Source organism: Mytilus californianus, unplaced genomic scaffold (genome assembly GCF_021869535.1).
Source record: "Mytilus californianus isolate M0D057914Y unplaced genomic scaffold, xbMytCali1.0.p SCAF_6, whole genome shotgun sequence".
NCBI classification, from domain to species: domain Eukaryota; kingdom Metazoa; phylum Mollusca; class Bivalvia; order Mytilida; family Mytilidae; genus Mytilus; species Mytilus californianus.
The window spans coordinates 5706107-5729308 of NW_026262712.1; the positions used below are offsets into that span (position 1 = coordinate 5706107).

Sequence of the window (23202 nt, forward strand, 5' to 3'; positions counted from 1 at the left end):
GCTGTGCCCATAAGATTTATTGGTTGATTGTAAAATGAATAACATTGTTACAATTTAAAAAAAAAATACCCCCAAGAATTAATAAAACTCGCAAAAAGAGCAGCAAATAAAAAGTGAAAAAAAAGAAGTACTATGTTTTGCTTTTACCTTCATAATACCTACACTACCGAGGTACAAAATAGGGTAATTCTAATGTGTAGTAGTCGTACTGTAAAATGATGGTACTAAAATGGTACCATAGTTTAGAATTACTAATCAGTACTAAGTCTATATTATTGAGGTATATTTTCAGTACTGAAAGTTACAGCATCAAACAAGTGCCGGTGGAGAAGAAGCTGTATCATATTTTTATTGGTATTATTTCTTGATAACAAGGTCGTTATAGAGAAACATGGCCGCTCCACCAGTAGGTCGATATAAAACAGGTACGTAAATGTAGGTCGTTATAGAGAAACATGGCCGCTCCACCAGTAGGTCGATATAAAATAGGTACGTAAATGTATGTCGTTATAGAGAAACATGACCGCTCTACCTGTAGGTCGATACAAAAAAGGTACGTAAATGAAGGTCGTTATAGACAAACATGGCCTCTCCACCAGTAGGTCGATATAAAATAGGTACGTAAATGTAGGTTGTTATAAAGAAACATGGCCGCTCTACCAGTAGGTAGATATAAAAAAGGTACGTAAGTGTAGGTCGTTGTAGAGAAACATGGCCGCTCCACCAGTAGGTTAATATAAGAAAGGAAAGTAATTGTAGGTCGTTATAGATAAACATGGCCGCTCCACCAGTAGGCCGATATAAAATAGGTACGTAAATGTAGAACGTTATAGACAAACATGGCCGCTCCACCAGTAGGACGATATAAAATAGGAACGTAAATGTGGGTCGTTATAGACAAACATGGCCTCTCCACCAGTATGATGATATAAAATAGGTATGTAAATGTAGGTCGTTAAAGAGAAACATGGCGAAATCAACCAGTAGGACGATATAAAATAGGTACGTAAATGTAGGTCATTAAAGAGAAATATGGCCGCTCCACCAGTAGGCCGATATAAAATAGGTACGTAAATGCGGGTGGTTATAGACAAACATTGCCGCTCCGCAGTAGGTCGATATAAAATAGGTACGTAAATGTAGGTCGTTATAGAGAAATATGGCCGCTCTACCAGTAGGTCGATATAAAAAAGGTAAGTAATTGTAGATCGTTGTAGAGAAACATAGCCACTCCACCAGTCGGTCGATATAAAATAGGTACGTAAATGTAGGTCGTTACTGACAAATCTGGCCGCTCCACCAGTAGGCGGATATGAAATATGTACGTAAATGTGCGTCGTTATAGACAAAAATGGCCTCTCCATCAGTAGGTCGATATAAATTAGGTACGTAAAATGTAGGTCGTTGAAGAAAAAAACCTAGCCTCTCCACCAGTAGTTCGATATAAAATAGGTACGTAAATGTTTCTAGGAACGTAAATGTAGGTCGTTATAGATAAACATGGCCGCTCCACCAGTAGGCCGATATAAAATAGGTACGTAAATGTAGAACGTTATAGACAAACATGGCCGCTCCACCAGTAGGACGATATAAAAAAGGAACGTAAATGTGGGTCGTTATAGACAAACATGGCCTCTCCACCAGTGGGTCGATATAAAATAGGTACGTAAATAGAGGTCGTTATAGACAAACATGGCCTCTCCACCAGTAGGACGATATAAAATAGGTACGTACATGTAGGTCGTCATAGAAAAACATGGCCGCTCCACCAGCAAGTCGAAATAAAATAGGTACGTAAATGTAGGTCGTTATAGACAAACATTGCCAATGAACCAGTAGGACGATATAAAATAGGTACGTAAATGTAGGTCGTTATAGAGAAACATGGCCGTTCTACCAGTAGGTCGATATAAAATAGGTAAGTAAATGTAGATCGTTGTAGAGAAACATGGCCACTCCACCAGGCACTCGATATAAAATAGGTACGTAAATGTAGGTCGATATAAAATAGGTAAGTAAATGTAGATCGTTAAAGAGAAACATGGCCGATCAACCAGTAGGACGATATCAAATAGGTACGTAAATGTGGGTCGTTATTAAGAAAAAAAGCTAATCAACCAGTAAGACGATATAAAATAGGTACGTAAATTTAGGTTGTTATAGAGAAACATGGCCGCTCCACCAGTAGGACGATATTAAATATGTACGTACATGTAGGTCGTTATAGACAAAATGGGCCTCTCCACCAGTAGGTCGATATAAAAAGAAGTACGTACATGTAGGTCGTTATAGAGAAACATGGTCGCTCCACCAGTAGGTCGATATAGAATAGGTACATGTACGTACATAAATGTCGTTATAGAGAAACATGGCTGCTCAATCAGTAGCAGGTCGATATAGAATAGGTACATGTACGTACATAAATGTCGTTATAGAGAAACATGGCTGCTCCATCAGTAGCAGGTCGATATAGAATAGGTACATGAATGTAGGTTGTTATAGAGAAACATGACCGCTCCACCAGTCCGTCGGTATAAAATAGGTACGTAAATGTTAGTCGTTATAGACAAACATGGCCTCTCCACCAGTAGGACGATATAAAATAGGTACGTAAATGTTCGTCGTTAAAGTCAAACATGGTCTCTCCACCAGGAGGACGATATAAAATAGGTACGTAAATGTGGGTCGTTATAGACAAACATGCCCTCTCCACCAGTTGAACAATATAAAATAGGTACGTAAATGTTAGTCGTTATAGACAAACATGGCCTCTCCATCAGTAGGTTGGTATAAAATAGGTACGTAAATGTAGGTCGTTGTAGAGAAACATGGCCGCGCCACCAGTAGGTCGATATAAAATAGGTACGCTCCACAAGTAGGACGATATAAAATAGGTACGTAAATGTAGGTCGTTATAGAGAAACATTACTGATCAACCAATAGGACGATATAGAATAGGTACGTAAATATAGTTCGATGTCAGTCGAAACTATATCTTAAATTTACAGAATTAAAACCCTTATGTTCTCATCCTAGATGATGGAAATTTAGCTCTAATGCAGGTTCAGTTCAGCAAATGTTCTAAGTACCACAAAAAAGATAACACACGAAAACCGTCAGTCGGACTAGGTAACTGACTTGAGACATGCACATGGATATGTGACGGGGTTAACCACTTTTCTGTTTATCTCAACCTTTACTCTAACTTCGATCTATGGACTAAAGATACACGCATAAAAACATACAAAAGCAATAGTACAAGAGAAAACACTTCACCACGGGTTCATGCAAAAACAGTCATGAAAATAGCTTGACAACATGATATTATGCAATATATACAATAAGAAGATGTGATATGGTTGTCAATGAGACTACTCTTCACAAGAGACCAAATGACACAGAAATGAACAACTATAGGTCACCATACGGCATTTAACAATGAGCAAAGTCCATACCGCATAGTCAGCTATAAAAGGCCCCGAAATGACAAATGTAAAATAATTCAAACGAGAAAACTAACGGCCTAATTTATGTGCAAAAAAATGAACGAAAAACAAATATGTAACACATCAACAAACGACAACCACTGCATTGCAGGCTCCTGACTTGGAACAGGCAGATACATACAGAATGTGGCGGGGTTAAACATGTTAGCGATGCCCATAACAGATTATATAGAATCGCAAAAGAAAGGCTAAGTATTTTCTTCAAAAATATACACTTGTGAATTGATATTATCTTCAAAATAACCAGACGCAGCCATTGAACAACAATAGTATAATTTATTAATTATCAGTAAGTCTATTACGTCAGACAGACTCAAAGGAAAATTCCTAAACTCCTGATTTCAGTCTTATTAGTCTTGTGTTCTCATGTTCGCTGTTCTTATTTTCACAGTTTGATTGTAATTGCCCTTTTCAACAACTCAAACTGTGGTGTTGAATGTAGATCTTTTGCTGTTCTGTGTTAAGTAATTTTTACTCGTTTGTGTGTTCTCAAATATTTGTAATCATTTTATGTCTATAACACATTGGAACACCTTTGCCGGGGTTTGCCGATTGAGTTATTACACGCATGTCGTGTGCCCACGGGAATCTGTATCACACGTTTCCTTAAGGCCATGGCCAACAAGAATGGCTTTAAATTGAGTCACTCCTTTCATTTCGTTATATAGTAAATATCGAAATTATATAAAGATACATTTGAATAAAAGACAATTATTACGTTATCATTCAGGACCAATTACAGAGAAAGACACACTGATTGAGTATGCCATAACACCAAGAAGTACAGTAAAGTCCCTTCAAGTAGGAGATGCTATCCAACATTTAGCACCAGGATCGGAGGAAAGCAGTTTATTACCCGACATCCGGGAGGTCTTGCCACTTATACAGAAGATGCCGGTTTATGAGGACGATGTATTTATAATTGCACATGCTAAAACAGGTAATTTATAATTAAAAATTACTTAATTGGAAAGTAATATATATTGGGTTTCTTTTTTGACGTAAAATTCAAAATGAACTGTATAAACTACAAATTTCAGGAAATGATAGCCTTTGTTAGTCTTCTATCTAATTTTGGTTAAATTGTATGTTTCGAAGTTGAGTGTGGCGTCCATTTCGTTAAACTAGTATACATTATTGTTTATTGGCCAGCTTAAGCTTGCCTTCGTGTGCTGGAATTTTTCACTGCGTTGAAGACCCATTGATGACCTTCAGCTGATTTCGAGTCCTGGTCGGGTTGTTATCTCTTTGACACATTCTTTGTTTCCGTTATAATTCTATTCCATAGATAATGCATCATCCTAAAGATACACATAACTTATAGAAATATAGAAAAACAGTCTGAGGAAGTTCTACAGACTTCAGCAAAAGACAGATTCCAATCCCCACTTGTTTATCTATATTTTGCTGATTCTTACCAATACCAAGATACATGTAAATGTGTCGTCGAAGGACAAAAACAAACACATATATGATGTGTATGTTTCGTGAAAATAGTTGCGCATGCGGGATTAAAGCGTGCTGTTTAGTTTGTCGTTGTTGTTGGCTTCAGCAATTGTTAAAGTTTATGATCATATTTTTCTATGACACAGGCGAAATCTTAATTTGTGTGTTAACAGTGATTGAAACATAAAATTTATTTTTTGTAGAAATTTATATAGACATTTCGCATTGTATTATTACTCTTGACAGGAACTCATTGGACATGGGAGATCGTTAATATGCTAATGAAAGGTTCAACAGAATACGAGAAGATGTCAAAAGCAAGAAGACAGCTAGAGTTTCATTACCCTGACGAATTCAAAGACATGCAGAGACCTCGTGTCTTCAATTCGCATCTCCTTTTACATCATATTCCTAAGCAAGCTATTGAAAAGAAGTGTAAAGTTATTGTGGTTCAGAGAAACCCAAAAGATACAGTTGTGTCTTTGTTTTACCACATGAAGGCTTTTGGGTCGTTTGATGCTGAAACTACATTTAGTGAATTCCTGTCATCATGGTTGAAGCTAGGTAAGAATTTTATCATTAACAATGTGACCCATCTTTTGTTGTCCAATTGTGTCTTTTTTCAAATCATTACATTTTGACTGAGTTTGGTTTGCATGGCGGTTGATGCTTTCATAATATTTTAGAAGACGTTTAAAGTTCAAGCGATTCCATTAGTTCTTATATGTATTGATGTGTATATGAGAAATGATTGTACTAGTCTTGGGTATTATATTGTTGCCTTTAGCGTTCTGACATTGTTTTATTTTAAAATGGCAGTCAGCAAACGTCCTAAATGTACAACTTCCGTCGGCTATCCGAACATTCCCGAAGTCCTGCATTTAATGATTGATTGTCGAGTTCTTTTTGACAAATCATGTTACCGAGTCAGTGTTTGAGAGCATATTTGATCATGTATTAATTGATTGAATATTGGTGTTGAACGCTACTTTCAGTCCTCTTCTCTTTTGTTTTTGCGGAGGAGCCGGAGTTTCTTTGAGAGAACCGACGAGCTTCGTCAGGAAAAATTGAAATGTTAGTCAATTAAGGTAGGATTGCCGGCCGAAGTCGAACGCTCCTGGCACGTGCGGGGTTCGAACTTGCAACCTTAGTGTTGACAGACTAGTGATACTGTAAATAAACTCTACTCAAGACTACTCTGCCACTAGGTCTCGCCTTTTAAGCATACAAACTTTGGATAATAATTGTTTTAAAGGCAACATTCAGTGCAATTTATAAATGTTGTTACGGTTTTGGTTAGACATTAACATACTGATTATATCTTATTTCTGATTATTACAAAACATATTCTAATGAGGTACCACGACGGGTGTCATTATTGGAGTCGCAACTGCTCAACCCCTTTTGCTGCACCTAAGCATAACTGTATGTTTATGTCGGGACACGTGCTGCTGAATTTTGATTTTTCCTTGTAGTGTTTTGTGGACTATTGCCTACGTTATAATTTCCTGTCTCCGTCTTTTTTTAACTTTTGATTTATGATTGGCCCTTGGTATCTGTTGACATTCAATGCAATAATTATACTTTTCTTTCAAATAATTGTAGATAATTAATCTTTATTTTTTTTTCAGAAACAGACACAAACCACAACTGGTTTTATTATACCAAGAAACTACAAGAAATGTTATATGACCAAACCGATTTACCAATACACAACGTGTACTACGAAGATATGAAATCTGTAAGGCATTTTGAATACACCTATTTTACAGGTTAATTAGTTGATGTAAAAATACAAAACTTAACAAGTAGTTGGAATTCATTTGGTAATAATTTGTACCCTTCTGTTAGTTGGCTGAGCGTGAGTTGTTGTATCGCTGAAAGTTATCTGAGGAATATCATTTTACACTATAGGAATAATTTGAATCTATAAATACATTTGTAGGGAAAACTAAACTACAAAAATATCATTATGATTCAAATGAATGTTTTGTGTTTATTGTCAGTGGCGGATCCAGAAATTTTCATAAGTAGGGCCCACTGACTGCCTAAGAGGAGGCGCTCCAGTCATGCTTCAGTTATTCCCTTTATAATCAACCAAATTTTTCCCACAAAAAGGAGGGAGAGGCCCTTGGCCCCCCTAAATCCGCCTCTGATTATTAAATTTAACGATGATTTAAATATTTTTTTAGCGTCGAGCTGTTTTGTGTTATTATCGCCGCCATTTTGTTTACGTTGGTTACAAAAAGTAGTTCCGTCAACGTCGTCTATCGAAAAAAAAAAACGTTATGAGCCCCTACCGAAAGCCCTCTTGAGAATCAAACATTAAAACAGAAAGATTATCTGACCGAACATGCCTGCCACGCATATTGTTAAGGTAACGCCCATGAAGTTAAATATTTAAAACACAAAACAACTAAAATGGAAAAGAGATTCACCCTGTTGTATCATTTAGAAGACATGCATAACATTTTCCCAAATATCGACTTTCGATCACTACTTGCATATGGTGTGTACATGTATGTGTATGACTTGCCTATGATGTGTACAAGTATGTGTATAACTAGTGTGTATGTGTATATAGCATGCGTCTTTTTTTTTTTATTAAGAACCCAGTTGATGAAGTGAAGAAAATCGTGGAGTATTTAGGTATTAACAGAGCTGACGACTTTATACATCAAGTTGTGGATAAATGTTGCTTTGATAATCTAAAGAAAGCTGATAACACCAAAGTAGCTGCTCTTGAAGGAGTTCCGAAGCAAGCATTTTCATTTATGTATAGAAAAGGTAAAGTTATTGATAGTAAATATAAAATGTACAGATTGTTTGAATGGGTTGGATAAGGGAGATAAATCTTAAACTCAGTAATTCGCTTTTTAATAGTTTGGTTCCCTCAATGCTTCCTAGGTACTCGTGTAACATAGAAGTGAAATAATCTATGTTTCTTAAGGAGGTAGACCTTTGAAAAGGGACATAATTATTTAAAATCACGGTATTCTGGGCCTACCTCTTTTAGAATTTGCTTAACATTCTAGTCTAAATTTGTATGTTCAAATAACCTATTTTGCAATATGCATAGATTTTCGTGTGTTCTGTAAGTTGTTATTGTAAAATATTAGCCGAGAGCCACTAAATTAACTTTATGTCACTGAAAGTTATTTGAAATAAATTGTCCCAGACTGAAAAAATAAATGGATGTTATAAATATGCTCTTCGTTTGTGTTTGATTGTGTTTGTAAGTCTGATTATAACTTGAAGGAGTCGGGTGTTCATGGTCGTTGTAGTCTATTGTGCCGTTCAGTATTGTTTAGTGGTTCTTGTTATACTTTTTATGTATAATGACGTACACCAGCGAAAAAAATTATAAGTCCAAGCAGGACAAATAGGCTGTTGCTCTCCCTTGCAGGGTATCTTAGTAACCCCTTTTGTATGAGCCAAAAAATATGACAAATGTCAGAGCAACCAGGATTCTTAGAACTTTAAACAGACAACTTATTATAGGATTGATCAACACTTACCAAAGATGAACTAATGTGAACATGTGTATATTAGAAAGGGCCAACAGCTTCTGTAAAACCAATCATATAAATCATCAAATATAAATATCCCAGCAGCAATTATTACTTGAAGTGGCTACTGTTAAAGTACAAATGTTGTCCTAGACACAACTAGTTCTATCATATTTACGTGTTAAGTAGTTATTTAAATAAAAGTTGAATAAAACGCTTATATTTTTTAATTGGGCTTAAGTTGCTCATTTCTAATCTTTCTGTGTAAAGTTTTGTAGTCTGCTTTTGTCTTTTAGTCGTATTTCAATTTTTGCCATTTTTTTGTCGGTTTGTCTTTGACAAAAGGAGTTTTATTGTCCCTTTGGCATCTTCTGCCAAATTCCGTTTCAAGACATAGTTATGTAAGGAAAACCAATCCTCTCGCCTGTAATCTGAAAGTATACCACATATCTTCCTTTTTTTCAAATATACTCTGATACATGCTCTTATAATCTATGATTGTGCCATTAAAACATGCTTTGATTTGTCAGCTCTAAATAAGAGCAAGTAAAATTAAAAACAAACTGCATGATATATTGTAATTATACATAATGCATAGCGGACAAAACCATTATGTTCTCTCATATATTCAATTGAAAAGGGTTATTTTTTTATCGTTTATGTCCCTCGATCATGATGATGCATTGTTCGTGTTGTTTTTACAGCCTGATGCTTGTTCGTCTTCTTTCGTTTGTCATGGTCGTATGTTTTCCGACTTCCGTTTTTTGCGTGCTCCCGTAATTTTTCCATCTGTTATTAACAGATGAAATAACCAATTTTTATGCACTTAGAATATGCCGGTCTGTGTCCTCCGTAAAGCCAAATTTGTTGAATTATATGATATAACATTTTACATACAGTATTTTCGTCGTTTTAAATAAAACTTTGATTTCTTTAAATCACATTTCTTTCAATTGCATTGGTGTATCTAACATTTTAATTTCATCGTTGATCACCTATCATTTTAATTAATGCACACAGTACACGTTTCGTTTACAGTTTTTTACAGAAACTATGCTTTAACACTGTTCTCTTAAATCGTGTTTGCAAAGTGTAACAATAATTAAAATCATTATATCCCGATCCAATAACTAGTTTTTGGTCTTTAACGCCACTTTCATCACCCTTGGTTATATCGTGGCTGTCAGTTTTTATTGGCGGAGGAATACGGAGTACTCTGAACGAACAACGGACCTTCGGCATGAAAACTGGCAAACCTAGTTAATTTAGATTGGAATCAAACGCACCTTGCCACGTGGTCAATTTAGACTAGAGTCAAACGCAACTTGCCACGTGAGCAATTTAGATTGGAGTCAAACGCACCTTGCCACGTGGTCAGTTTAGATTGGAGTCAAACGCACCTTGCCACGTGGTCAATTTAGATTAGAGTCAAACGCACCTTGCCACGTGGTCAATTTAGATTGGAGTCAAACGCACCTTGCCACGTGGTCAAATAAAACGTGAATAAAACGAAAGTTGTAACTTTTTGCAAGAGAAAACCCAAACATAACCCAATTTTTAAACTTTTTGGCAATAATCTAGATATAGAAGATTCCTACTCTTATTTAGGAGTAATTTTAAGTTACAATGGTTCTTTTGTTAAAGCCAAGAAAAAATTAGTCGAGCAAGCGCAAAAAGCATTATTCAGTTTATACAGAAAAATACGCAATATATCATTACCTGTTGATTTACAGATTAGCTTATTCGATACCCTCATACTTCCCATTCTGACTTATGGGTGCGAAGTGTGGGGGTTTGAAAACATTCAGATGATAGAAAAAATTCACCTACAATTTTGCAAAAATATACTTAAGTTAAGAACCACTACTCCTAATTTCATGTCTAATGGAGAACTTGGCAGAACTCCAATTGAGGTAGCTATTAATTTAAAAATGGTCTGTTTTTGGAATAAACTTATTGTCAATCAAAACAAATTAAGCAGTGTGCTATATAGAGTAATGTATAAGCTTAGTCAATCAGGTAATACTAGATTTAAGTGGATAAATCATTTAAAGTCTATATTTGATAATACGGGACTCAGCTATGTATGGACTCAGCAATTTCCAGTCAATTTAAATTCGAGTCAAACGCACCTTGCCACGTGGTCAATTTAAATTAGAGTCAAACGTACCTTGCCACGTGAACAATTTAGATTGGAGTCGAGCGCACCTGCCACATGCTGGGTTCGATATCACAGACTCAGTGTTATCACGCTAGTGATAATTTAGATGAACTACTTAGACAAGTGGGCCATCAAGGCCCCTGTATCCCACTCCAAAGAAGAAGGTATATTAGTTTTAAGTCCATGCGTGAGTCAGCACATATCACATTTTAGTCGCGTTGCTAAATAATTATCAAGCAATAGATATCTGGTCGATATATATTGATACGTTGCTATTTATTGTTTGTTATTGCAGGTGAAGTTGGAGACTGGAAGAACCATTTTACTGTCGCAGATAATGACGAATTTGACAGAATTTACAATGAAAGAATGAAAGACATTAAGTTCACTTACAAATATACATTATAAACATTCGATTGATTAATACAACATTCTCACATCGTTCTTAATGTTTCAATTTACCTTTTTAAGTCAATGCAGTTAAATTGTGAAAAAGTATTGCTTCATACAATAAAACAAAGAAAAGACTATGGATTTTTACTGTTCATGCATGTTCAAAATATATTCTTTTTATTAATCATTTATTCAATGCGTAAATGATTTTTTTTTACCATTTAACAATAAAATGACAGGCTTGTTTTTGTCGGAGGAAAATAGTAGTTGTAAACATACCAATCAATGAAGCAGGCTTATAAACACATCATCAGTAGCACTCAAATCAAAACAGTTGGTTGGGTCTCGCTGGCCGAGTGGTCTAAATAGTCGAACTACTGTAACACTAGCTAGTTAACATTGAGGTTGTGAGTTCGAATCTCGCACGGGGCAGGTGCACTCGACTCCAATCTTAATTGACTAGGATTGTCAGTGTTCCTTCCTATTGTCGGTGGTTCTCCCCGGGCACTTTGGTTTCCTCCACCAATTAAAACTGACCGCCACGAAATAGCACAATAGTGTTGAAAGTGGCGTTAAACACCAAGCAATCAATCAATCAAAACAGTTGGAAGGTCAAATGAAAAACGAAGTTGAAGAGCATTGAAGAAGTATTCCATAAAGAAATTCCAAATACCACTAAGCCTAAGGCTATTGATGCCATTAGGTAGAAATTCTTAGTGTTCAAAATAATTAATAATAAATAAATTTCACTTTAAAGAAGATATGGAATAGATTCGAGTAAGTGTAATAGGAACCACTTGCATACATGTATATGGAACAAAGAGTGAGGTCAGATGCATAGATAATGTTAGTATCTATTAAACAGACATGTTATCCCTTGTTTTTGATGCATAAAAGTCCGTTTGTATTTTCTTGTAACAACAAGGGATCCACATTTGCTATGGGTTCAAGAGCCTACGTATATGGATGATCTATATACTTGCAAGGGATCCCTCTACCTGGAGTCTTGGGCCCAATCAGTGCCATGCTGATCCCTTTCAGTGGAGCCCGAAGTCTAATATCATTGCTGAAAAAGCACAGAGCCGGTAATGTGAAGCCCAATATGCAATTACGTTGCTCAAAAAGCCCAGAGCCGATAATGTGAAGCATGAAGTCCAATAACATTGCCTAAAAAGCCCAAAGCCGATAATGTGAAGCATGACGTCCAATAACATTGCCTAAAAGCCAAGAGCCCATAATGCGAAGCATAAAGTCCAAAATCATTGCGCAAAAAGCCCAGAGCCGAAAATTAGAAACATAAAGTTCAAAAATCCCAGAGACGATAACTTGAAGCATGAACTCCAATAACATTGCTCAAAAAGCCCAGAGCCGATAATGTGAATTCTGAAGTCCAAAAACATTCCTAAAAACATCCAGAGCCGATAATGTGAAGCATGAAGTCTAATTACATTGCTAAAAAATCCCAGGGTCAATAATGTGAAGAATGAATTTCAATAACATTGCTCAAAAAGGTCAGCTAATACCTGGAACGTAGTACCGGGAACCAGGATACATTAAAACGGATTCAGCAGAATTATGATCGTGAACAGACACAGGATTAAAATACACTAAAAACTACTGGGATAATGAACAGATATATCATGTTAAGGAGGGGTATTTGCGAAAAATACCAGTCGAGAGAATGTTAAATTTCGCGAGCCGTAAGGCGAGGGAAATTCATTCTCAAGACTGGTATTTTTCGCAAATACCCCTCAAGAACATGCTATATCTGTTTAATTACACCGAATGTTAACGTACAAAACGCATTGATGATCGTGACATAAAACGCATTGATGATCGTGACATTACAAGCGTCCAGTCGGATAGAGTATTTTTTGGCAAATACCACGGCAGAGAGGGTAAGAAAGGCATATCCTTTTTGCATATACCCCGGCGCTGTTAAAAATGAACGATATTCATTTGATATAGACTGAAAGTAAAGACCTTACCCTATCTTAGAGCTTAACTATATGAAATAATGTTATGTTGCTGGCTACTAACTACACGTATACAAAACAACAAAGGTCTGTAGAAATCGTTTTAGTGTGTCAGGAAGCGTGAAAACGTTAAATTAACACAAGTGACTAGGACAGTATATGAGACATGTTAAAGAATAAATAATGATTTATTGTATAAAAAGTAAAATAGCAAAATCCTGATTTCCAAAGAAAATTAAAAACTGAAAGTCCCTTAACAAATGGCAAAACTTAAAGCTATAAAATGTCAAACGAATGGAAAACAACTGTCATATTCATTAAGAAGAAAATTGTGGATTGAACCTGGTTTGATAGGTTTCCCCTTCCCTCATAATTTCCGTCCTTCATTCTTGTCATCTGATTTACCTTTCATAACATATCTATGTTAGTAATTTTTTAGTTTTTCTCGTCCTGAATATGCACGGAAAAGTTGCAAGCAAACTTCAACCAATCAATGTACTTTTGTTGGTATTAACTTTTGTTGATGTTGAAAATAGAAATATTTTTTTCGTGTTTTCTTTAACTACGTTCGAGGTCCGTGATAATTTATATATGGTCAAAAATTGAAGTTTGTGGATTTCCACTAACTAACGGAATCAACGAAAATTGGTCTCCCAAAAAAGTCAGTAATGAATCCAGTCATTCATTTAGTTCTATCAACAAATGTATCTAAAAATATTTTAAGTGTTACGTAGAAAGGCGAATGGCTTGCTAAAATCGAGCTTGCATTCATTTCTATGAAGATTTGTATAAGTCTTTTTTTAATTCGGAATCTATATTTTACAACAATCGTCAGAAATGATTGAAAACGCTGTGGATTTAATTGTCGAAGCTTTTTAAGAAAGCTATTCTTTGTGTAAATATATATATACATATATTATAATAACTTTCACTGTTGGGGTTGCTGTATAAAACTGTTTTTCTAGGTATAGCTCAGCGTCCAGTAAACTGCGAGCCTTGTCATGCTAAGAAATTGCCTCCGTTGAAGTTTTGCAAACATCCCATAATACAAATTACACGGATGATTAATATTGACCATTTGGTATAAGGCTGTGTTCTAAGCGACACGTACATGCAGGTCATAAATTAACTTGTTGAATGAAATAAAATTTGTAACTACTAATGTTTGCCGTAGGAGGTCCGGCGGAATTTTAAGCGAGGATTTCTTAGCATGTAACAGATAGAAAACGCAAGGTTAGAACTCATAAAACAGGCAAGGGGCAGTGGCAAATATTTCATGTATATTTTTACACAGAGAGGATTACCCCGGCACCATAGGGAATATTTTTATCTTATGAAATCTACATTTGAGAGGTTTCATTTTTTTTTTTTTTATTTAATTAAAAAAGAGAAAAACAAATGTAAGACAAATTGTGAATGGTCTTTCATCCTTTCTCCCATGCCAAGAAATTTTGCAAACATCCCATAGAGCAAATTACACGGATGATTAATATTGACCATTTGGTATATGGCTGTGCGACACGTACATGCAGGTCATAAATTAATTTGTTGAATGAAATCAAATCTTTAACTACTAATGTGTGCCGTAGGAGGTCCACCGGAATTTTTAGCGATGATTTCTTGGCATGAAAACATGTGGAAGACATATGATCACATATGTAAAAATTTTTTCATATTTATAATATTTTTTTCATGTATTGTATGTTTCTTGTGTATATTACGTTTGCATTTAAACCCGTCAGGGTTTTACTTTTTGCAGTAAAGTATAATTGTATAATAGTACGAAAAAATGCTCTAAAGAAAAGCTTTTGGAAAAAGCTATTTTTGTTTTATCATGTTTATCAAACGCTCATAGATTACACCAGGTGGCGTATCTATGTGTACATATTGATTATTCGGATAATTATGGCTCAGTGTCCTATTAAGTCTTGTGAAATATGTGGGAGTTCCCCAGGAAGCAGGTTCTGTGTAGACTGTGAACAGTACTTTTGTAACATATGTGAAATCTCACACTTAAAAACAAAACCATGTAAACATCACGTTTTTCAACATGCACATACAATCAACCCGGAAGAAAAAACACCCGTTTGTGAAAAACATAATGAGAGATTCCTTTATTTCTGTAATACGTGTTCCTGCTTGCTTTGTAGTATATGCTTGACATCATCACACAAGACACACGATTTCTGCTTGTTAGACGAAGCTGGGTCACAAAAAAGATCAGAATTCAACACCAAGGTCAAATCGTTTGAAACTGACATACATAAAGCCGAAAAGAAAGTAGATGTCCTTAGAAACTCGTTGGAACAGTTCAAGGATGCAACAGAGATTGCAAAGAAAAAAATCGACGAAAAAAGGAAGAGCCTCATTGATGTTATTAATAATATATCGGATGGATATTTGAAAGAGATTGAGGAAAAGAAGTTAAAAGAAACACTGAGAATTCAACAGGAAATAAACAAACGTAGAAATGAAATTATAAAGAACAAGGAATCTATAAATAACGTAAAAACATCTGTGAGCAAACAAAATAATACGATATTTCTAGTATCAGTAATAGAAGTAAATAAAAATATGCCTTCTTTAAAGAGCATGGAAGATGTTACAGAATTACCAACAAAGATTAATTTTGATCCCGCAAAAACTATGGAGGATGAGATTGGAAAAACTATAGGTGTTTTGACATTAAGCGCAGGTGCCATAATGAATCTGTGCAATGCGCCAATTACTATAGGTAGTTTAGTTCGATTAAAGACGGCCACACATAGTAAATACAGGCATGGAGTGGATCGTGGTAGCGTTGGTTCCGTGAAATGTGTTTATTTTGATGAAAGTGTCTTGGTTTCTTTCCCAGAGAAAGAAAATTGGTCTGGCATGTTAGTTCATATCGAACATGTTTAGTGATAACATTAATGCATTTAAAACAGTGAAAAACAATTCTAGACCTTACGCAAACTATACTGTTTTTCCTGATATTTGTGAATAAGTGTTAACATTTTTAATGCTTTTACTGGTAACACAGATAGATATATGAACATCTATAGTTTTTTTTGTGTAATTTGGTCTCTTGTGGAGAGTTGTCTTATTTGCAATCATAATACATCATCTCATTTTTATATTCTGCTATAATATAGGCTCCATCATCTGAAATCAGACCCATTTTATCCGCAGGCATCTTAAGTTTTACTTGTGCAAAAAGTTATAGAATTTGTACGTACAAGTCATTGTGCTAATGGTATTTTAAAAAAAACTGAATGTGTGTTTGTATTTTACCAATCGTGTAATATTCATCAGTCAAATTTCGAAACTACGGTATATAATGTATAGCGAGAAGGAATTAAATAATGTAAAGTGAGCATTATATCATTTGTGTTTTTTTTTTGTTTGTTTGTCTCTTGATGGATTCACATCCATTGTGGATCTAATATATTTCAAGTGTTTTATAGATCACCATTTAATTTTACCTCCGCTTTAAAAAAAGTGGGGTATACTGTTTTACCTCTTCCGTCCGTCCGTTCGTCCGTCCGTCCGTAACAAATTGTGTCCGCTCTATATCTAGAGAACCGTTATGGCTTCAAAGTTTATACTTGACATGTATATAAACCAACACCAGAGGGTGTGTCATAATTTATGTACAAATTCTTAGGTCAAAGGTCAAGGTCAAAACTTTGGTTTCAGTTGACAACCCCATGTCCAATGATAAAGATACAAATTTTTTACCACACATTATTCACAGCGGGGACCACAGAGATGGCTTCCATCTCAATGATATCTAGTTATTTTAATTTTATTTATTTGAGAAGAAGACTGTATTAATATTTGCAGGTTTTGACTGAGTCAAGTATTTGAAAGTTTCTTTTTGGGGGAGTGGGTAAAAATGATTAAATAAGAAAACAGGAATCTTCAAAAATACTGGACAGTCTAATATACGACATCAATTACCAACACACTAATCTTCTTAATAAAACGACATACGAACAAAAACAACAAACAACACATTGTCCAGATAGCATGACTTGTTACAGACACGGATTGTAATGGAAATAACTCCCCCCCCCCCCTTTTTGCCAATCTAGACTATGTATCGAAAAAACTCAAAATAACAAAATGCACAGTGCATATTTAACGAAATCGCACAAGTTCTGAAGGGAAAATAAGAAAATAATAGCATTCAATTTTCGTGGTATCAAGATGACAAGTAAATGGGCAATCTCAATAAAGAATTCGAATGTTGTGCAATTTTGCTTGCAACTGAAGCATTAGGGACTGTACATGCATGTAAAAATTATGATACTTTCATGTTTTCTGAGTTTTTGTAAATTAAAAATGTGGAAAAAAGAGATCAAATGTATAGAATTAATACAAGTAAATATCGTTAAAAAAGTTCTGCAATTTTGACTTGAAAATATGTTGTATGTTGAACACCTTAGATTTTCAGCATTCATGATTTATGTTTGGTTTTTTTTTGTGATTTTTGTGGTGTTTCATCGACACACGTTTCACTTCTTTTGCACGCAAAGAAAAAACAGACTACAAATGGAGAGATGAGGTGTGATTATTAATGAGACAACTACACGGAGGTTAGATAGAAGTATCTTCTCTTCTATATTTTTTTAAATTTAGGCCATATTTCTCTACTTTTGAAATTTTTATAGAATGTTCTTTGAATAGATGTCATCAATGATATATCGGATGGATATTTGAAAGAAATTGATGAAAAGCAGTTAAAAGAGACTCAGAGAATTGAAGAGGATATTTCAATAAGAATTCAAAAAGGTAAAAAGACATTACAGGGCTTCCAACAAAGGTTAATTTTGAGCCTGCAAAAACAATAAAGATTGACATTGAAAAGAATATAGGTGTTCTGAAATTTAGCGCTAGTGCCACGATAAAATCTATAAACACTCCAATTACTATTGGTAGCTTAGTTAGATTAAAGCCGACAACACAGGTGAGATGGTATGGAGTGACTCATGAATTAAACTGTTGGTTTTGTGAAAATGGTTTATTTTGATTCAGGTGCATTAAGTGTCTGTGTTGGTTTCCAAGAGAATGAAAATTGGCGTGGTAGGTTGTATGAGATTGAACATGTTGAATGAAAAAAACTACAATGGATTGATACAATTGAAAAACAATTAGGAACTTCGCGCAAACTCCACCGTTTTTTTTTTCTCTTTTATTAAAACATGTATCCAGCTTAAACCTGGTAAATCTGCCATTTTTACACAAACCTTGTTAGTGCCAAAAGTGGCACATTTTATAAAACCAAGGATCAAGATGGGCAATAGCAATTATATATTATTAGAATACACATGAATTTTCATCATAAAAGGAACACTTTCCGACATATAGGGTTATCTATATATATTTTTTAAAATTATTATTAATTTTATTTTTTCGAAAAAAAATGCATGAATATTTCTAGGTTTTGACTGAGTAAATTTTTTTTTAAAGTTTTTTTGGCAGGGGAAAGGGGGGGGGGGGGGGTGATTGGGAGGATGTAAAATGATTAAATACGAAAACAGGAATCGTCAAAGATACTGCACAGTCCAATATACAACATTTACTACCAACACACTAATCCTCTGAACAAACCGACATACAAGCAAAAACAACGAACAGCACATTGTTCAGATAGCCTGACTTGGTACCAACACATAATGTGGTGGAGTTAACCAAAAATCACCCCTTTCCAATCCAGACAATATATCGTAAAAACTCAAAATAAAAAAATTGCACAAAGCATATTTTATGAAATCGCACAAGTTTTGAAGGGAAAATAATAGCATTTCTTTTTCATGGTATTAAGATATCAAGTAAATGGGCAATCTCAATGAAGAAGACGACAAGACTTTCATGGTTAAAAAGGATGATTTTAATGCTTACTGTAATCCTCCTAAATTGGATGAAAATATTGAAGAAGGTCTTGCCATTAGTCATAAAGGCAACTTTAAACAATCTGGTGTCAATATGCCACCTTTTCACAGAGAACTAGATAATGATTTTCGTCGTATGGACAATTCCGCCAGGACACTTTTTAGAGCCGTTTCCTATGGCACTATGCTTTTTGCTTTTTTTAGATGAAGCAACCTGTGAAGATGATAGGGTTAAAGGACGTAAAGCGTTGATTAACTGCTTTAGAAGCATGGCTGATTTATCTGTAAGAGTCGTGGCAAATTCAGTTTTGAGTAGAAGGAAACTTTTTCTGAAAAATGTTAACCTCATAAGTAAGTCTACAGAAAAGATGTTTATGAAGTTGCCTGTTTTTGGCAGTCAACTTTTTAATGGACAGTACTTTGATACTCTACATACCTCAGCAGAGAATTTACGTAATGCAAGAAAGACACAGACTGTGTATAATAATGCTGGTAGTTATAACAAAAAACTACTCGAGAAGATAGAACTGAGTTTTATCGAAAGAGGAAAGCTGATTATACTGATATTTCTGATCATCATACAGCTAAAACTGCCAGGACTAGCACTAGTAATTTTAACCCAAATTTTAACAAGGATAATTTTCGCGTAGGAAATTTTTCAAGAAAAGGGAATTTTTCCCGGAAAAGTGCTGGGGCCCAAAAGGATTCCAAGCTCGAAGAAAGTAAATTCAAAGAAATTTGTACAAACTGAAAATATAAGTCCCCAGGTAGGGGCACGTTTGTTAATGTTTCACAGAAAGTGGACAATGATCACAAGAGATCAATGGGTATTAGACACTTTACAAGCAGGGCTAAAGCTGGAATTCTTGAGCCAGCCGTGTATAAATATAAGAGAGACACGTGTTCCAAGAGATGGTATTCACGAGTCAATTTTTAAAAACAGAAATAAGCGTTTTGTTACAAAAAGTGTTATAGAACTTGTTCCTGTTGGACAAGAAAACTTGGGTTTTTTTCAGCTCAGTTTTCATAGTTCCGAAAAGACAAGGAGGTCTGAGACCCACTCTCAATTTAAAACCACTAAATCAATTAGTAGTGCTCATCATTTCAAAATGTTCCAGACCACCAGTCCATTTTTGCCAATAAACTACTAACTTCAAATAAAGCTAATACTACCAATAAACACTGCCCTTTCCTCGATCTTGATATCTTTATCTTTAACGGGAAGCTTACTACCAAAATTTATCATAAAAGAGACGATTTTTCATTTCCTATTGTTAATTGTCCATTTTTAGATGGTGACGTTCCCTTGTCGCCATCTTATGGTGTTTATATATCTCAACTTGTTCGATTCGCTCGTGTATGTAAAAACGTATTTAATTTCAACGAAAGAAATCTCTGTATTACTGAAAAATTATTATACCAGGGTTATCGATATCACAAACTAGTCAAAACATTTACTAAATTTTATCATCGGTACAAGGAAATCATTCGTAAATATAAATCAACATGCAGACATCTTATACGTTCAGGTATTTCACATCCAATATTTTATGATAATATTCTTTACAAAGCACAAAAATGTCGGCATTCACCTCAAAAGCTAACCAAACCTTTAAACAGACTTATTCGGAAAGGATATAGTTACGATACTGTTGTCAAGTCATTAAGGATTGCAGATTTTGGTATTAATATTGATTCACTCATAGGGTCTTTGCATCGGAAATAAATACATATTATAAAACCAGTTGTTGGCATGATACGGGTTATGTTCTTCTCATATATTTTATGATGGTATGATACTAAACCCCTAACTGGAAGGATTGTACTTGATTTTCATATGATGAAGACATAATCTTTCAATCGTTTAATTGAGGTCTGGAGCTGGCATGTCAGTAACTGCTAGTAGTCCTTTGTTCATTTATGTATCATTGTCATTTTGCTTAGTTTCTTTTGTTACCTATTCTGACATCGGACTAGGAACTCTTTTAAACTGAGTTTTACTGTGCGTATTGCTATGTGTTTCTTTATTCTACATTGGCTAGAGGTATAGGGGGAGGTTTGAGATCTTACAAAACATGTTTAAACCCGATGCATTTTTGCGCCTGTCCCAAGTCAGAAGCCTCTGGCCTTTGTTAGTATTGTATGTTTTTTAATTTTAGTTCATTTATATGTTTTGGAGTTTAGTGTGACATTTTCACTGAACTAGTACACAATTTTATTTAGGGGCCAGCTGAGGAAATCCTCCAGGAGCGCAATTTTCTCGCTGCGTTGAAGACCCATTGGTGGCTTTTGGCTGTTGTCTGATCTTTGGTCGGGTTGTTGTCTCTTTGACATATTCCCCATTTCCATTCTCAATTTTATATAAACAAGTCTTAATTGAAAACAACGTTCAAACCTATGATTGTGTTGGATAAAAACCGCAATTTTTATACGTGTGCATGCAAAACAAATTTCTTGGTAGAGGGGTCTAAATACAGCACAAACAACATTTTCCAAAAGACCAAAAAAAGTGAAAAGGTATATTTTAACAAAAAGCATTTGACTAGCAGGTTGAACAACGGATGTTCTTGAACCCTGCTGACTGCCATGGCGATTTCCAAATAAACGGATCAACAGATGTAACAAAATTGATCCTAACTATTAATTTAATATCAAACAGAAAACAGTGAACTTGCGGAAAAGATGGTTTACCGCAAACATGAGGTTCAAAATTTGTACACCATATCCGGATCTCGATAATTAATGTCTCTTCAGTGATGTTAGGAATCGAAACGGTATTTGGCAGGCCATATAATTTACCTCAATTTAAGATTGACTCTTGAATTTTGATATATATATATCCATATTCGATTAGAACAAATTTATTATAAATCAATAGATATATATAATGTATAATAGGTTTGACAAGTTTTCACTGCATCTATTCAACACACATCACCAGTCTCTAAAATACTTTCAGCCAGCCAATTGACATCCAACCCACTTAAACAGCTGGTTTTTTATTTTCCTTTTTAGGATTATCAAGTTATTTCAGGACATTTTACTTTCAAAGACATAAAATGCATCATTGTTACATTGTTGTAAAATTACAAACCCATGTAAAAAAAACAAAAAACAAAAAACCACCAAAAGACAAGCAACAGTCTACAAAACTCAACACAGTAAATGAAAAACTGAGCAATACGTGATTTCATGTGCTCCGGAAGGGTAAGCAGATCCTGTTTTTAATTTGGCATCCGTCTTGTTGCTCATGTAAAATCTTAAATTACATTTAAGATTTATACATTATAAACTGTTTTTTCTATAGAGCTAACACTTAAAATGAATAAAATTAAATTTGTTGACCGTTAATGCATACTCATACCATGTGACCATAAATATGCACTCAAAACCAGTGCAGCTACATGTACATCTTTTTACCATCGACTCGAATTATAGTTTTAAGACGAGTAAAGTATAGGTATGTCGAAAGACGAAATTTCAGTAGGTAAACAAACGGATGGAAATTAACAGTTGAAGAAAGGCGACAGCGATATTTCAACAGCTAATGAAGTCCCTTGTTAAATTCTTCTTTGAACAAGGCCTTAAAATTACAGATAAAGGAATTGTTTTCTGGGAATTTAAAAAAAACAACGATGATACCTCCCCATGAACAAGCTCTGTTAATGAAAACAAATAACCAATCAGTTTTTGAGAGATCAGCATATGTTTTGAAAGCTATTACAGAATTAAAAATGAATAGTGATATTAATGAAGTTTTAGATAAAACGTATAAAATAAATTCGTTAACTGTCTATTACGATTCCAAGAAGAGAGATCATGGGTTTATATTTCAGACATATAAATAAACATATGAAAAAAAAGGTAAATAAAATTGGAAGAGATTAAGGAGGCTAAGCAGTACGTCAAAAAATTTTTTAAGTTCGATTTGTCTAGGTTTTTTGTTAAGTTATTGTTAGACAAGAAAGATATTTCATTTTCTCAAATTTTACCTTTTGGAATACCTTCCTGAAATATCTTAACTAAAAATGTTCGATATTTATTCATTTTTGGAGGACACAAAGTTGTACTGTCGTAGTTTATTTAGGCGTTGATGCCACATGTGGAGCAGGATCAAGTCATCCTTTCGGAGCACCTGAGATCACCCCCAGTTTTCGGTGGGGTTCGTATTGCTCAGTCTTTGGTTTTCTGTGTTGTATTGTGTACTGTTGTTTGTCTGTTGTCTGTTGGTCTTTTTCTTTTTTAGTAATGGTATCAGTTTTTATTTTCAAAACATGAGTTTGAATGTCCCTTTGGTATCCTTCGCCTCTCGATTAATGGACGTGTGACATAAGG

General features: G+C 34.8%; 2 protein-coding genes across 23 annotated transcripts in view; both read left to right on the plus strand.

Moving 5' to 3' along the window:
- Positions 1-11150, plus strand: part of LOC127706416 (sulfotransferase 1A1-like) — a 139961-nt gene extending 128811 nt beyond the window's left edge. For 11 of the 22 annotated variants that reach the window (XM_052211039.1, XM_052211040.1, XM_052211041.1 and 8 more), the window contains 4 exons: positions 5199-5516; positions 6584-6693; positions 7562-7739; positions 10918-11150. In XM_052211039.1, the coding sequence (XP_052066999.1) occupies positions 5199-5516; positions 6584-6693; positions 7562-7739; positions 10918-11030 (719 nt within the window). In that variant the 3' untranslated portion in view covers positions 11031-11150. The other 11 variants (XM_052211025.1, XM_052211028.1, XM_052211032.1 and 8 more) reach the window with 4 other exon arrangements.
- Positions 11151-14864: 3714 nt separating this feature from the next.
- On the plus strand, positions 14865-16354 carry LOC127704217 (transcription intermediary factor 1-beta-like). The gene has a single exon (XM_052208165.1). The coding sequence runs from the start codon at positions 14897-14899 to the stop codon at positions 15890-15892; it is 996 nt and encodes a 331-aa protein (XP_052064125.1). The 5' UTR covers positions 14865-14896; the 3' UTR covers positions 15893-16354.
- Positions 16355-23202: the final 6848 nt, after the last annotated feature.